Source organism: Taudactylus pleione, unplaced genomic scaffold (genome assembly GCF_031769625.1).
Source record: "Taudactylus pleione unplaced genomic scaffold, aTauple2 ptg000064l, whole genome shotgun sequence".
NCBI lineage: Eukaryota > Metazoa > Chordata > Amphibia > Anura > Myobatrachidae > Taudactylus > Taudactylus pleione.
In genome coordinates, this window is record NW_028284466.1 from 4,441,972 (window position 1) to 4,459,349 (window position 17,378).

Genomic DNA, 17,378 nt, shown 5'->3' on the forward strand with positions numbered 1-17,378 from the left:
GCTAATGTAATCTGTGCTACAGCCCACATACCTCATACTGGAGAATTATTTGTGTGTGTGTGTGTATGCCTAGTTCATGATATTGTTTAATTGATTAGCATTAAATATGTTGCTTTTAATTTTCTTATCTGGAGATGGTGTGTAACAATACATTTTATTATTTTATAGTCTTATATATGTATATATAATAGATATGTAATTCAGTTTGTTTTATTCCTCTTAGCCATTGATAGTTACTGTATAACATAATTGAAAATTGAAATATACAATAGTGTTTCAAATACAGATGTATCCTCATACTACTAGTGTCTATGCGCCATACGGCACGAGATGGCCGGCGCAATTGAGACACTGAGGGGAGTAGCGTGCTTTTAAATTTTGCATCGCAGATGCAGCAAAAAGCCACTCTGTTCTAGAGACACTGGGTTGCGACATTAACAGGAATTGGCTTTACACACATACAAAGTTAAATATTAAGTACAATAGATCTTGGCTTTGGAGCTATTTTTACATCGATTCAGTCGCGCACAGATGTACAAATGTCGAACATCAAATTGATCAGTGTAAGCTAGCAATGTAGTTTTGTCATTTCCCCGTTGTTATATTTATGCGAGTAAAATGCACATTTTGAGCGAGAAAGGCGCTAGGTGCGGCCAAGTTGCCCAGGTCCTGGCGCACTGAGGGGGGCTATTTGGTGCAACTGAAGGCACAGTGTATAAGGACACTTTTGGCATGCATCCTGTATAGTAAGTTAGGAGAATATTCTAATTCAGTGCTTAATACATGTCCTGGATTTCCAAGGTGACTTCTAATATTCATTATCATTGACCGTAGAGGGAACATTATTCCTTATAATACACCAGCTTTCTTAATGACCACCCAAGCGATGACCTCAGCTAGGTTTTTACAGCTATTTCCAGAAGTTTAAACCTATATCGGGATCACTTGTTTGTTCATGTAAGTAATTGCTTTACAAAATGGAAGCTGTCCTCGGATCTTTATTTTAATTGTCCGTTTATCCGCAGGCCGGCTGGAAGGAGAATCATGCAACGTTTATGAATGAGCTGAAGAACCTGCAAGCCACAGGCCTCAGCACCCTCGGCCAGGCACTGAGATCTTCTTTTGACTTACTCAATTTGAATAGGTTGGTGTCTGGAATCGATAACTATGGCCAGGTATGTATAACAATGTGACAATAAAATATAAAATGTACTATGACCATAGTTATACTGTTTCGTTTCCTTTTTCTTCACAGAGATTAGACTTTTTAAGTATCTGTATATTACTTTGTTTAGGGTTATCACTTTTCTGAGGTAATTTGAGGAAAAATTACTTTGTAGTGAATAAGTGGAATAGCTTCCCATCAGAGGTGGTAGAGGCAAATATAGTAGAGCAGAGGTAACCAAACTCTCATTACAGTCCAGGTTTTAATGATATCCATGCTTTAGTCCAGAAGGCTAAAATCCACATTGAGTGAGTTACTAATTTTCACCTGTGCTCAATCATGGATAACCTTAGAACATGGACTGTAATGGTGGAGTTGGGGAGAGCAGTTTAAACATGCTTGGGATAGACATTAGGATATATTTATAAAGAACTAGGGATCAAATAGGGTTGAGGTTACCCTAAGGTTACAAAAGAGGCAGATGTGATGGGCCAAGTGGTTCTTATCTGCTGTCAAATTCTATATTTCTATAAAGTATACATTGAGATGGCAGTGGCTCCAGTATTGAAACATTTGGTTGTCTGTATCATACCGCAGGCAGTGTCCTGTGTCGCCTGGTGAATGGTGCAGCTTTAGATGTGGTGTTTCTAGTCTCTGACATTGTGTACTGTACTAGTCTCGTTACAGTAGCTTGTGTCCCTCAGCTGCTGACATTTTGACTCGTGTCCTTAGCCAAGTCATGGGTGGCTGCTCTACTGATTGCAGTAAGATTACATGTCTGAAGTGTCTCTGGCTAATTCAGATGCTGAACACAAATTCCCGATTATCGGGAATGTGCGTGAGTGCAGGACCCATTCTGCGAACCAGTCCTGCGTGATCGCACGCAGCTCATTCTATTCCTCTTCCTGATTGACAGGCAGAGGCATTTTACTGGGAGATGCGGGGGGTGGCCCGCGTTCCCGAAATATGGGGCATGTCTGCCCCGTTTTCTTGGAGACGCAAGCCGGCCAGCCTGAGTGAGCTGAGGCTTAAGGCCCCCATTCACTGCACGATATACGTGCCGATCTCACGGATCCGCACGATATTGGTGCTATATCGTGCCGTGTATGGGCGCGATATCGTACCTGATATTGTGCTGAGCGCTCCCACGGTCTTCCTGCAGTACCATGATCTGGGATGTGATGTACGATCCCATTCAAATGGATGAGAGGTGGAGCCGGCATATCGTGCGGTCTGCGGGGACCGAACGAATGCCGTTGGTGACAGCACAATCAGTCTGCCAACGGGTCTGCAGTCGCCCTACACGGTGCATCGCACCGTGTATGGGAGCCTTAACTCAGCATGGTCGCAATGGTTACACCAGCCTGCGACCTCGGTCGCAGTGTGGGCTCGCAGATGCAGCAGGGGGTGTCATACACCTCCTGCTGCATTTGCTTGTTTGCAAGGATGGAATTGCAAAGCTGCTTGCGTGCAGCTTTACGATTCAGTAAAGTACTGAATCACCTCTCAGAAAGCTATATACATGTATTTGCTTCTAAACATTGAATGAAACTGTGCTATTTGTCTTAAAGGGAAGAAATCCATTCTTTCTGGAGCCCTCCATTTTAATTACAATCACAGACGGCAACAAGCTTACAAGTCCATCAGGTGTGCAGGAAGAGGTGAGTGCTCTTATGGCTTGCACCTTCATGACTGATCTATATTGCACTGTTTTTGGTTACTACATCGCTTTACACATTAGCTGTCCTTATACATGATGTAGAATTAGTCGGTGAAGATTGTCAGGAATCATTGTCATTTATTTTTAAATCCTCTGTCTCCTTTAGCTCCATCTTCCTCTAAACTCACCGTTGCCTGGAAGTGAGCTCACTAAAGAACCATTTCGGTGGGACCAGAGGTTGTTTGCACTTGTGCTTCGCCTTCCTGGCGCATCGTCTGTGGAGCCGGAACAGCTGGGCAGTGTACCCTCTGATGAGTCTGCTGTTACTCAGATGTGTGAAGTCACCGGAGGTAAGAGGTCTCCTCCACCCATTACTGCTATGTTACATTACGCAGAAGCTCTGAAAGCTTATTTGAGAAGCACAGATTTATTTGTAAGTTTGCATGGCCTGGTTATGTGTGATTTGCAGTTATTACAAGTTTATGAATTTGCCTGTTAACCCTTTATTTGCCCATTGGATACCATTCTGTAAAAGTTATGCTGCATTATATATAATGGGTTTACGTTTACTAATTTTGCTTTATTTTTCTAGGTCGTTCATACTGCGTGCGGACTCAGAGGATGTTGAACCAGTGCTTGGAGTCTCTGGTTCAAAAGGTTCAGAGTGGAGTTGTGATCAACTTTGAGAAGACTGGCCCAGACCCTGTTCCTAATGGTGAAGGTAAAGGACTCTTATGACTAGTATATTGGGTGTTGTAATTAACCCCATAACAATTATGTTTTTGTCGATCTGTCTATGCTTAAAATTATGTTCTAGCACCCTGCACCTGTCACAACCTGTGCAGTTCCACTTTCCTGCCTGAGGTGGTGCTCTCTGCTCTGGTGCTTCTAGCACACTGTAGTCTAGATCTCAGCAGTTTGTTGCATTAGCTGAGTGTATTAGAGGTGCCAGAGCAGAGAGCGACACCCCAGGCAGGAAAGAGGAGCTGCTGGGTGCTAGAATGAACACAAATTATGGATTTCCTATGTTTGAGGTTATTTTAAAGACCATTTAGCTTGGCAATAATACAGTTCCATAAAGTGGCCATTAGTCAGTGCTGTTCTGTTGATATTTGCAGACTATACTAAATTTAACATTGGCACAGCAAGCGTTATTGTAGCTGTCGCACATTAATAAATGTACCTAAATAGAGTTTGTGCTGACTACCCAGTGGACGTTTTTGTGAAGAAAAACATTGGATATAGACCAAAACTCTGATTTCCCATGAAAGGGTTTTTCTAGTTAAGGCATGCCAGACACATTTCTTCCCTGTACCTCTCTGGTTACCTATCGACATAGCTGATGATTTTCAGCCATATAAAGTCTGCAAATCTTTTGCTGTTGTAAGCTAATCGGGGGATGTGCTAGTGGAATGCCAGCTTCCAGCAAACTGCTGAGTGGAAGCAGAATTCAGTCTAACTGGGCACCAGCAGCTTTTCCGCATTATAACACTTAATTCTCTAACTACAGAGCAATCCCGTGTCATTATGAACCGAGCCTGCTTTCAGTAATTAACAAGACTTAAAAACACTTTTTTTTTTTTTTCACCACTGCTTTTTAATCTCTCTAGATGGAGTTACAGATTCCCTCAGGTCCATTAATTCTTTTGCTCAGCAAGCATGGCATAGCTGTCATAAACTTATCTACGTGCGACCTAATCCCAAAACTGGCGTTCCTGTTGGACACTGGCCAATCCCCGAATCCTTTTGGCCTGATCAGAACTCTCCAACACTGGTAAGTGCATTTTCAAGATGAGTTTACAGTGAACGTGTCCTAAGACAAATGGAGTCCGCAGATTCTCACACATGCTATAGCAAGCCCAAAGCAGGCAGCAGATTGCGTTGGGACCACTGTTTGCTGCTCCGACTAGCCCATAGCTGAATGAGCTAATGGAAGGATTCATTTTGGCTATTAATGGTGTAGTAACCTAAAAAAAAAAAAAATCTATATATATCTATATATATGATATCCACTACTAGATATACAAACGAGAGTACGTCATTGCACTCGTGCTCTAGTTTGTATATCTAGTGATGTGCCTAGACTTAACGTTCACTCGTTCAGTCCAGGCACACCCATCATCCCCGCAATGCTGAACCTGACGAGATCGTCAGATTGACCAGCATGTACGGGCGATGATAGATGTCGGAAGCGACCAGCGTGCACGCGCATCGCTGGTTGCTTATGACCAAAACATGCCCGATGCATGCACTATTTGCAAGCGATTGCGTTATCGTGCAATCGCTTGCTATAATCGCCTAGTGGATACCCCCTTTACACTTTCAAATGGTTACTGTGATTGCTTTGTAATCCAGCCTTAAGTTTTAACACTAGAATCTTCCCAAATAGTTTTTATCACTATTGGGATGATATCACACACTTCTCACATGTAATGATGTCTTACACTGTGTCCTTTTTTTCCTCCTCCTTTTCACAGCCTCCTCGCACTGCGCACCCCGTGGTGAGATTCTCTTGCGTAGACCGCGACCCCATGGTCATTGATAAGCTACCATTTGACAAATATGAGCTTGAACCATCGCCATTAACACAGTATATTTTGGAACGGAAGTCTCCTCACACCTGCTGGCAGGTTAGTGCCCCATTCTACGTGGGAAGGGAGGGTGGGGGCTTTAATGGTTGTCTGGTATATTATGGGGGGGTTGAAGTGGCTTTGGTGAGAGAGAAAAAGATGGTTAAAATAAACTTATTTCTAATACTAAAGTTGTTGATTCAGAAGTAATTACTGTTCAGTTAAGTGATCTCCAGTAACTGAAGTGTTACACTAGGAGAAGATATAGAGGGGAAACCTGTTTTATTATATGCTCCTTTTTATTGTTACTAGAGATCTGTACCAGCATATGTGGCTTGTCAGTGCCTTTCATTGAACGTTTAGGTATATTCTGATTGTATCTACTACTCCTTAATCATTGCCTGAGTAATCCTGGTTATAGGCGGTTGCCGACTCTCATACTAGTCAGTCACTTGTAGGTGGACATGTTACATGCCTACAATATAATGCAGACAGGTAAACCAGTATTACATTATTTTTACTTAATGTTCACTTTAATAAAGGGAGACCATTGGTATTTCCATAAAATGCCTAATGAGGGTCTTTGGCCCTCTTTCTGTACATGAAGATATAATGGATGCCTTACTCCAAAATATTTTGCGAAGCTTCCTTCATAGCTATTCACTCCCAAATGGATAAATCTGCAGAAGTAAACTTAATACCAGGGGCGTTTCTACAGAGGAGGGGGCCCGTGTGCAGTCTGCAACATGGGCCCCCTCCTCTCTGTCCGACGGCCAGCAGCGCACTGAGCATATGGTCACCGGGCATTTTCCCTGTACTGTGCATGCGCAAACGACTGGAAAATGGCCATGGCTGGTGTTTTCCAGACGTTTTTACAGCGCCGGACCCCACGTTGACGTGCGACTCCGGAGTGGTAAGTGATCCTATGGGTGTGCGGTGCGGGGCCCCCCTGTACCCAGGGGCCCGTGTGCCCTGCACACCCTGCACCCATTATAGATACGCCCCTGCTTAATACATGTTTTAATGGGGTAGTATGGGATTTCCTCATTATGAGGTTGTCATTTGCTGTAGTATCTGTAATCCTGTCGCCAACACTCTGAGGGGTATATTTACTAAAGTGCAGTTTTTTTGGAACCATGCAAACCTTTAGCACCCTCTAGAATAGGAGTAAGCATTAAGCGCTCCCTCAGCTGTTGTAGAACTATACATCCCAGCATGCCCTGCCACAGGCTTGCTATTTAGCCATGGTAAAACTGTTGCAAGGCATTTTGGGATTTGTAGTTCCAACACCTTGAGGGCTGCTTATTGCTCACCCCTATTCTGGAAGATAATAGCTAGAATCTGGTTGCTATGGGCAACATCTCCACTTCTAAAAACCTGCATTTTGGTAAATATACCCCCTGAGAGTGTAGCTTGAACCCTGTTAGATGTTTAGTGAGTGTATTTTCCTAACCCTAGAACAACAAAAAGAGCAATAGCTTTTTCTCTTGTAGTATGGCTATTATGAAATTATGCTTTCAGTAACCATGTTGGGTAACAAGTGCCCCAACTTCACCTGCGACAGCCGGCTGCTCGAATCGCACTTATTTTGTGTTTTATTATAAAGTAGAGAAGAACCCTGAGTGGGAGCAGCTGACTTCCGTGTCACGTGACCCACTCTCTTTCCTGCGATGTGCAGGGACTAAGGGGTCTATGTACTAAGCCTTGGAGAGAGATAAAGTGGAAAAATGACAGGAGCTGATTGGTTGGTACTTTATCTTCTCTCTCTCTCTCTCTCTGTACATAGAATCCTAGGTGAGTAAAAGGTTGCGTTGGGCATGTCTGCGTGCCTGTTGGGGCTCTATTAGAGCCAATGGGAGGTCTGAGAGGTATGTGGTGGGATTTTTAGAGCAAGTGAGGGGCAGATGGGGGAAACTTTAGGATGAGTAATGTGGGTGTGCCAAGGTAGTGTTCTGGCTATTTATTCTTCAAATTAAGGTTCTTGTGCGGCTCCCTCTGAAGGTTGTATGGTTGCACATGTGGCCCTTGAAGTATGCCTGTTTATCCCTGTATTATAAGAACCGGCTTTCTTTTCTATTTATATATATCAGCAGCTTTTCTTTTCCGGGACATATGTTGCTGATATCAGCCTATATATGCCAACAAATATATGTAAAACAGATGTGATCATACCAGGATCCTAATTGTATGTAACCACAGGAATTTGTTTCGAACAGACTTGCCAGTTACCGATCTGCTCACTAGTTGTACTTGTCTGCTTTCTAATGAGCTGTGATTTGTGAATAGCAAAATTTTTGGACAAAAATGCTTTGTTTGTTAATCTTAAAGTGCAAATTAATGTTCTGTTTTTGGTTGCTTGCAATAGGAATTATTTCTATCCCAACGGTTTTCTATTTGCTGTTTACTTTATAAAACACCAGAGACCTTTAATTACGGAACATTAATAAAATATTTTATTTTGGGTCTATGTTTTGTGTTAAATTGGGTACACCGCTAACATATATCTGCAGATGGTTGTTCATACACACTGACCAACCATCATCTGGCTGTGGGTCCCGCTGGCTGGGGGGCATGTCGTGCTCCCCTTCCCAGAGCCTTTGCTGCAAGTGTATGGGTGGTCAGCCAAATGCCCGTACACACCTCACGATGCCCCAATATATCTGCAGATATATTGGGCATCGGCTGTGCAGCAGAGCCAACTGTATATGCCTGTGAACAATATCGTTCAGATATACCACTGGTACACACTAGCCGACGCGCACACAAGATATATTGGGCGATCAATTGTTCGGCCAATATATCTGCCAGTGTGTACCCAGCATTAGTAACACAAATCTTTTTTCCTGATGCTGAATTTGCTTCTTTTTTTTTTTCAGCACCACTATAATAGACTTTTGGTGCCTCTCCCTTTTGTAGAGTTGCATGATTCTTTTTTTTGGTTTATATAAGAAATAAAAATTTAGGTACATTAATAATTGTTTTGTAGTCCTGAATTTAATGGAGAACCCCAACAGGTGTGGCAGAAATCAGCTAGCATCTCAGTGTAGATTCAGATGCCTGCTTTTGAGTGTCATTTGGCAGTGAAGGAGTCCCCTGATTGGACAAACTGTAGCAGCAAATAAATCTGGTGCCTCCCTGAGGACCAACGCTGTGTTAAGTTTTGAATTTCTATTGATCTCCAGCCATCTGCAGGACTCTGTTGGTAGGTTTTCAAGTGACCATATAAGGGAAACTGGAGGTTTCCCCTTTCTGCTACAGGGGAAGGAAGTCCATGTCTAGGAAGAGTCTATCTCTTAACACAGTGGTTCCCAACTGAGATATTAATTTAAATTGCCCTTGGTCAAGCAGGGCTGCTGACTGCGTCATGGGGTCCTGGTACTGGAAGGAGGTGTGGCCAGGCCCACTCCTTACAAATCATTAAAAAAAAATATATAGTATGCATGCGGCTGCACAAGGGGGTGCTGGTGTCAGACCCGGTGGGGTCCCGTTATCACAGAGGGAGAGAGAGAGTACTGACGACTGCTACTGCAGCAGCCTCTCTCCCCAGCACAGCAGCGTTTGCTGGTCATTTTGTTACCTGGGCAGAGGAGCGGGGATGCAGGGCCCAAGCCCCTCCAACAGGCCTGGGTAAAGCGTATCCTGCTTTTGACACGGTAAATGTATACTTAATTGGGAAACTATTCATTTTCAAGTTCATTGGCCCCATAAACAATGCGGAAACAGTCTCCTTGGAGATGAGCAAACTTAACGAGATGGTATTTCAATTTTGTCGTGTGTGGGGCACAACGACTGGAGCCCTGGAGAAAATCTGGGTTATGCCTGAGGGGGGTGATCTCATAATGCATTTTACAATAGTCCCATATGGAGCATGAAAGACAATGACTAGGTGGGTTCATAGGTCTAGTAGAAGCAGACCTTGCAGGAGTTGGCCTCCATATTGATACATTGTGGAGCTTTTGTGATCTTGTAAATCAAGCCTGGCTTAAATGGGTAGACGCATATTAAAGATGGACATCTGAAAACCTTTACCCGCCAATGAAGGTGGCATTTTGAAGGTTTAAAAAAGCTTGTACACAAATTGTAAAAAAACATCTGTGCATTTCAGTTAATCTAAGTCTCTGTACCTTGACTGGGAGGATCTGGAGGATGTAGAGCATTCTCTTTATAACTAGTGATGTAAGACCATGGATATTTAATTTTATAATATCACCATGAAAAGGTATAATTGCAGTGCAAACGATCCTGATCTGAGGGTTGCTGGTATACTGCAAGAGATTTTGTTTTAGACACTTGTAGGTTTTTTAATATTTAGAGATCCTACATTTTCTGTTGCAGGTTTTTGTGAGCAATAGTGGAAAGTACAGTGAGATTGGACAACCATTTGGATATTTAAAAGCCAGCACCACTCTTACCTGTGTGAACCTTTTTGTCATGCCATACAATTACCCTGTATTACTTCCCTTACTTGGTAAGTGTTTCAGCAACAAACTGCTGTCTCTTATTTCTCAATATGATGCAGAGGTTTATTTTGTAAAGTACTTGCACGGCCAGACCTGGACGCAGTATTGGAAGAATAAGTCTGGTTTTCGCTTGTCACCAAGTTATCAAAATAAAGCAGAAGTTAACAGTCATGGCCTTGAACTTTACCCTCAGCTGTATACTTTATCACTAATGGTCTGTCTGTTAAGTTGGTAAATCTTTTGCACTATTATCTAGTGGCGTTGCATACAGTAAACAGCATTTATCAACCAGATTAAGTTAATGTGGCCACAGTTTGGAAAGTTAATTGAAAGTATATATTATTGAAGTATCCAGCGAAGGTCCCCACATGGCATGCACAAATAGCAGGAATATTCAATGTTGCTTACACTGAGTCTTGTGTTCTAGTCCAGTGTCTCCAGCTGCAGCTTCCTCAGTACTGTACCAATGTAGTAAACTGCAGCCGCAAGTATTAAGGTGTATGGCAGCTAGTGTATCTTCTCCCTGACAAGTATTTCTGATGTTGCAAAACATGTATCCATTTTCTATATCTGTTTATTGCATTCCACACTTCTAACTTTACTTTCATTCATTTTACAGATGACTTATTCAAGTTGCACAAGCTAAAGCCCAGTCTGAAGTGGCGCCAGTCCTTCGATAACTATTTGAAAACTATGCCACCATATTTTATAATGGTAAGCCAGATGGAGGTCCCATATAAGCAAGCTGTATTAACCACGACAGGCTGTAGTTATGATGTGCCAAGAATTTTTTTTTGATTGAAAATGAAATAACAAATAAGCTGCATACACACACAAACTATTTTTTGAACGATTATCGTCAAATGATATCGTTTAACAATAATCGTTCACTTTCTGAGTCAAACGATGAACGATTATCGTTCATGTGCGTTCACGTTTTGTAGTTTGTAGATCAGTCAGATTTGTCAACTCAACGATCTTCATTAAATGAATATGCAAAAATCGTTTGTAGTTCAAAAAAATTGTTCATTACACTTTAAAAAATCTGACAGATAATCGTTCATAAAATCGTTGGTAACAAAATCGTTGTGTGTGTGCGTGTATGCAGCTTTAGTATTAAAGTTGCTTAGCCGGTATGCAGTTAGCAGTTCGGCAATCGAAATATTGACACAGGACTGGGACAATGTTGGGTCGAACACCTTATGCCGGGCGACCTGTTAATGATTTAAAGCAATTTTTTTTTTTTTTTTAGTGTCTGCTTTACTACTTCAAACATAATGCTTTAACATCATGTTTGAAGTGTACAGACGACACTGTTACAATGCTTTAAATCGCATTATTAACAGGTTCAACCTAACTCTATCTCTGTTCTCAGTGTCAACATTTTTGATTGTCTAACTGTCCTACCAATCTCTTAGCCCTGGGTGATCCAGGTGTTCTGTCATACTAGCTAAACCTGGTTACAGTAATATGTACATTTCCTTCTAGGGTTGTAACACCACAGTACAAAGAAGCATTGCTGGCAGTCACACTAGAACAAATTGATATAGCTCCAATTAGTCTTGCAATCTGGTAATGCTGGTCTTTTTCATAAAGACCTCTTTGTACTTCAATCTGGGTACTGATTTACTAAATTATTTTTTTTTACCTTGTGCTTAAGGTATACAGTATATGTTTCACTTTCAGATTTAGACAAGACTTCCAGAAGCATTAGGGAGGGGTATTCAACATGCAGCTCTTCAACTGGAACTACACATCCCAGCATGACCTGCCACAGTTTTGCTATAGGGCATGCTAAACCTGTGGCAGGTCATGCTGGGATGTGTAGTTCTACAGCAGCTGTCCCCACCCCCACAAGATTTAGAATAACTGCAAAACTGGGCATGATTTGCCTTTATAATATTATTGCCGCTTTAAATCCTGCGGACAAAAGATAATTCTGCAGTTTAAAAAAAGATAAAACCACCAGGTCTTTGTGCTGGAACAGCATTTCTAAGAGGAGCATATAATGCAGCGTGTTAAAGCGGAAACTGGTAACAAGTTGTAAGCGAGTTCTGCCAGTCATGCCCAATATAAGTGAGATTGTTAACCCTTCTCATTAGACCTTGTCTTTACAGTGCATCGTGCAGAGGTTGGTGCATTGATAACCCACTTTTCTGCGCAGTGAACACACCACTGTCTCCTTAGCGGTGCCCGTGTACAAGGCCTTGTTCAGTATTGTATGGAGGTCTCACCATGCTTCTCTTCTTTTTCCAGCCATTAAAGAAAGCAATGAGAATGATGGGAGCACCGAATCTAATATCTGAAAGTTTGGATTGTGGTCTCAGTTATAGTATTATTTCCTACCTAAAAAAGCTCAGCCAACAGGTAATAAACCTTATTTATTGTCAGTAACACATGTCAAAAGCTGCGGGCTTCTGAATTGAGGATTATAATGGATCTCTTTTTGTTTTGATAAAAAGGCAGAATAAACTATCATTTCTATTTGACTAGTACATATCCCTTCAATAGTAATGATGGGGTAACCTATTTGGTTAATTTTTTTCTAATTTGCCTTTATCAACCATAGTCCATGCATTGCCAATTACAGGTCATGCTGTAGACATTGAATCTAAACCTCATGCTATTGAGTCACATTTTCAGACTGTTTGATAATGTATCCTATATTTGTACATCCCAAATTTCACTTGTAAACCTACTTCATCAGTGTCTTGTGTGATTGAACCCACCCGAGCCTTTGACGTACTAGTACACAGTACTTACATCTGGGTCTGATTCCTGGGGAGTGGGTGACACGTTTGCTTGTAGCTCCTGGTTGTTTGATGTCTCATATGTTTCATTCTCATTAATTAAGAATTGTTGGTGTTGTAATGGCTTTCACTCAGTCATTGTCCTAATGTTCTTCTATTTCTTTCTATATTCCAGACTAAAATGGAGTCTGAAAGAATCATTGCATCTGTTGGAAAGAAAGTCCCACAGGAGACTGGGTTTAAAGTAAAGAATAACTCTACAAGACTGTCTTTAGTTCACAACAGAGACTTCAAACAGCTGCTACAGGGGATCTCTGGAGAGACCTCTATCAGACTGTCTGAAATGAATGTAAAGGAGTTTCCGGGATTTCAAATTGGCCTTTTAAACAAGGTAAATTGACTACATTTTTGTCTTTATTCATATCACTATTCCTTTTTTGAAGTCGCAAACTGCTTGTTATTCTTTTTTCAAAGCCACTACCTTTCACATCTTTAAATGTCAGGGACACACTTTTATTTTAACTAAGATTTCTAGACAGTGGATTGTTCATTGAAGCTCAGGGTTCATGAGTACCAGGACCATTGCTTTATTCTAGAATATTACAGATGGTGTGATTTCGGTTTCGTTGCCATGTTTTGGTTATGTAGCCCTGGCTATGACGTCTCTGAAACTTCTTCTGCTGTTGGTCCTCAACCTATACTGATGAGATTATCCAGTGGTGCTACCCCTTTATACTTGAACCTTTTATGCTGAAGAGCTTCTCAGTGATGTTCGTGTTGTATAATATTATAATCATTTTGTTTTTATATCTAGTGCATTCATTGAGTCATTTGAAATGACCTGTTTTGCACCTAACTTCCCTTTAGGATCTGAAGCCACAGACGTACAGAAATGCCTACGACATTCCACGCCGGAATCTGCTGGATCAGTTGACGAGGATGAGGACCAACTTGCTGAAAACTCATAAACTGATTGTGGGACAAGATGAAGGTACGGCCTTGTCTCTGGCTACTAACCTGCTCATTCATAGGAAGATATTTATGAATAATTGAATGTGAAAATAAAACATTCCAGAAACAAAATGACTGAATAACCGAAATGATGTATTATTGGAGCAAGTGTGAAATGGTGTTCTATATTCATATAAACTCCTCTATTGACCTTGTAACCTATATCTCCTCCTTCATATTACAGACTGTCTACATAGTGTCCCAGTGGCTCAAATGGGTAACTACCAAGAATACTTGAAACTAATGCCTTCCCCTCTCAGAGAGATCGATCCAGATCAACCCAAGAGGCTTCACACCTTTGGAAATCCATTTAAACAAGATAAGAAGGTATTAATAGATTGTATTACAAGTGGGTGGCACACAGTGTCAGAATAGGGTCATTAATTACAATACTACTCCCAAACACATGTATTTTGTCATTTGATTTCTTAATAAAATGTATTTTGAAGGGTATACTTAAGCATAAGTGCAAGTTAATTTCAGGCAGCTGTTGTCTGCTTATATTTTGAGACCGACTGCTTGACATATGGGTCATTATGATCAGAGACCACTATAAAGATATTTTTTAGTATCATGCAGTAACAAATACAGAATAGGGATGTATCACACCTTAGGGAGAGAGAAAGTGGAGAAGTTTCCCATAGCAACCAGTCAGATTCTAACGGCCATTTTATAGACTCTGCTGGGTAAATCATAGAAGCTGATCGGTTGCTATGGGCAGTTTCTCCACTTATTCACTCTCGAAGGTTTGATACATTTCCCCCACTACTTTAAAATAAAAAAAACTCCTTTATTAAAGGCTGTGAAGGAAGTTCAGGGGCTTGTGCCCTATCTTCCTGACCTCACTGCTGCTCTTTCACAGTACAGGAGGTGCCTTTGGGGGTCTTCAGGGGTGGAGAAGGTTATTGGTGGAGAGCAAACCAATGACTGTTGCAGCTGTTCCTCCCAGTAAATAGTTACTAGTTAATCATGAGCACAATCTCTGGTGTTCTCGGCTTCATCGATGAACAGGCGCATTGGGGTTGTACATTGCTGTTCGGAGAAGTTGATTCGGGAACCATAATCTTTTGCTTTTCAGAATTTGGGGGCATGAGAGAAATTTTGGGAACTGACCGAAGGATCTTCATTAACCTATTTTGCTTTTTCCATTGATGCTCTATAAAATGATATACATTTCCCTTCTTAAAGCACACTCAAGGTCTAAATTACATTTATTTAATTTGCTAACCCGCTGTATGTAACAAAATCCATGAAAACCTATGGCTTACAGATTAGCAAAGTCTGCTTTATGTATTAGTAAGTATGTTGTGCCCAGCCAATATGAAACAATTCAATAAAAGAAGATCCTACTCTCACATTGCTCACCCTATGTATACTGCAGGCATTGTGACTAGTAAAAGTTTACTATTCTTATTAATACTATTATTCCGGTTGGTCATTTGTAATAGAAATTCCAGAACTGTAACTTACAAAGAAAAAAAAATACAAAAACCATTACGGATTATCCCAAAAACGTTTATTTATTTTATGTTAAACCTCTAGAATCTCTAATTCTTCTTTATTCCAACCGCAGGGTATGATGATTGATGAAGCCGATGAGTTTGTCGCTGGACCTCAAAATAAAATAAAACGTCCAGGCGATGCCAATACTCCGGCGTCCCTGAAGAGAAGGCGCAGTATGTCTCCTCTGCTGCTAAGACGACCTCAGACTCCTCCCATCATAACCAATCATGTAGGGGGTAAGGGGCCCCCTGCAGCTCCTGGCAGCCCCACTCCACACAACCTCATCAAGCCCATTCCCATACACAAAGGTAAGAGATCAAAGTCTGTTACCATGTTATACACATGACATCAGGGGAGTGGTGAGGCTACAGGGCTGGTTGGACTGGGATATTTCCAGGAGAAAAGAAGAAGTGCGATAAAGCTTATGTAGACCTATGGAGAGGAAATAGATTGATAAATGAGGAGCAATTCTGTGAAGTCTTGGAGATGGGAGTGAGAAGATGCTGTAAGAGCGGAGATGACTTGCAGTGGTCATGGAATAGTGTTTTATTTCCCCCTCTTAAAATCGTTCTGACGCACCTGAATACAGGGGTAGATGTGTCAAAGCTTGGAGAGAGATGAGATGGGGAGCAATAAAGTACCAATCAATCAGATCCTAACTGTCATTTTTCAAACACTGCCTGTAAAATGGAACTTAAGAGCTGATTGGTTGGTGTTTTCTCTAAGGTTTGATACATCTCACCCTTTGTCCATTACCTGCTGCTCCCTGTCTTCTACTTTTTTAATTGGATAGGACTTTAAATAATCTGATTTAGGTAGAGTTATTAGGCTAGATGCTTAACACATGGGTATGCACAAGGAGGAAAAACGCTAAGCATTCAGATCACTGTATGCCATAGACCTCTAAATCTAGATGCATGGGTTGTGCTGTGTCTTCTATGCAGTGTAATGTTTAACCACTACATTTGAACGAGAAAAGCTGTAAGTATCGCTCAAAGAGCGAGTGAACCAACGTGAATTATATTATCTGACTTTTATGTGAAGTGTCCAGACATGGAAACTAGTTTTGTTCAGTAATCTCTCTGACAAAGATGGAAGTTTTCACAGCTGTACATGGGATAAAGTTCCCCTTGCCTCCATCCACTGGTGCTGTTGGGGTCCATCAGCTGCTATATATCGCGCAGCAGAGCCCAAGCTGCTGCTGTATAGCTATTGCTCAGGGATGGGGAACCTCCTGCCCAGGGACCGTATAAGGCCCTCGGAATCATTTGGTCTGGCCCTCGAAGCTTTTTCCTGCTAGCCTCATCTGGCTAGCAGGGTGCCTAGGATGGCATCCTGCAGGCAGAATCTATGCAGCAGTGCCGCCTGGAGCGTCCTTAGGATGCTTCAGATGGTCACAAAGATGCCCTTACAGCTCCCCGGAGCATCCTCAGGAAACACCGGGCATTGCTGTAATCGCCAGCGATTGTGGGCCTGCCCCCTTGTGACATCACACGGAGGGGCATGGCCTGCTACGGGCCTGCGAATGTTATAAATATCAAAATGGCCCTCGGCAGAAAAAAGGTTCCCCACCCCTGCCGTAACTTCACCGTTTCTTTGTTACAGAAACTGTTGACTGATATGTATCATCCAAAAGTGTCATTACATAATGAGGCAGAACTTTTATAGTTACGTAGATACACAAATGTTTAGTCTCTTACCATGTGTTTAATGGTTTTATTTTCCAGATGCCAATAACACACTGACTCCAGAAGGAAATGGAGAGAGGACAGACAATGGTCAGGCGGTGGAAAGACCAGTAGATGGACTGTCACCACTAAGTGTCCTGGCTGCTTTGGATGATGGCGATTTGCTGCCTAATAACTTTGATTCTGTTACGGATGAACTAAATTGCTTAAACGAGGATATCTTAGACCACAAGCCTGTTAACAACGCACTTATAAAGGCTCCTTCGGATAGTTATATGGCTCTGGAAGATTCCCTTGTGACTCGGGAATGTACATCAGGAATGACTGGGCCAAACTCTCTGCAGGAAATGCAAAACATTATCAATGGGACAAATGCAGATATTAAGATCAGGGTCATGAAAGAAGTACGGAAGCCAGGAAGAAGTAAGTTGAAGCCATTTAATGTTTTGCCTGAAGGTTTTGTTTCAGTGTAATGTGGCAATGGTCTTGGTGCGAAGTACTTTATATACAAGGTCATATAGACCTCCCCCAGACAGTCCACGTCCAGGAGGTTTCCCTGTGCAAGGACGTA

At 41.8% G+C, this 17,378-nt stretch overlaps 1 protein-coding gene across 3 annotated transcripts in view; it reads left to right on the forward strand.

The window, feature by feature from the left end:
* LOC148534750 (integrator complex subunit 6-like) overlaps positions 1 to 17,378 on the forward strand; it is a 51,634-nt gene that overhangs the window by 25,665 nt on the left and 8,591 nt on the right. For all 3 annotated transcript variants that reach the window (XR_015876706.1, XM_088465758.1, XM_088465759.1), the window contains exons 3-16: positions 1,026 to 1,175; positions 2,737 to 2,826; positions 2,992 to 3,175; positions 3,418 to 3,546; positions 4,436 to 4,599; positions 5,303 to 5,455; positions 9,731 to 9,863; positions 10,475 to 10,569; positions 12,112 to 12,222; positions 12,781 to 12,996; positions 13,473 to 13,596; positions 13,801 to 13,943; positions 15,190 to 15,427; positions 16,847 to 17,230. Coding sequence is in view for 2 of the 3 variants with exons in the window: in XM_088465758.1 (XP_088321884.1) it covers positions 1,026 to 1,175; positions 2,737 to 2,826; positions 2,992 to 3,175; positions 3,418 to 3,546; positions 4,436 to 4,599; positions 5,303 to 5,455; positions 9,731 to 9,863; positions 10,475 to 10,569; positions 12,112 to 12,222; positions 12,781 to 12,996; positions 13,473 to 13,596; positions 13,801 to 13,943; positions 15,190 to 15,427; positions 16,847 to 17,230 (2,314 nt within the window). In the remaining variant the exon portion in view is untranslated. The remainder of the gene's footprint in view (positions 1 to 1,025; positions 1,176 to 2,736; positions 2,827 to 2,991; positions 3,176 to 3,417; positions 3,547 to 4,435; positions 4,600 to 5,302; positions 5,456 to 9,730; positions 9,864 to 10,474; positions 10,570 to 12,111; positions 12,223 to 12,780; positions 12,997 to 13,472; positions 13,597 to 13,800; positions 13,944 to 15,189; positions 15,428 to 16,846; positions 17,231 to 17,378) is intronic.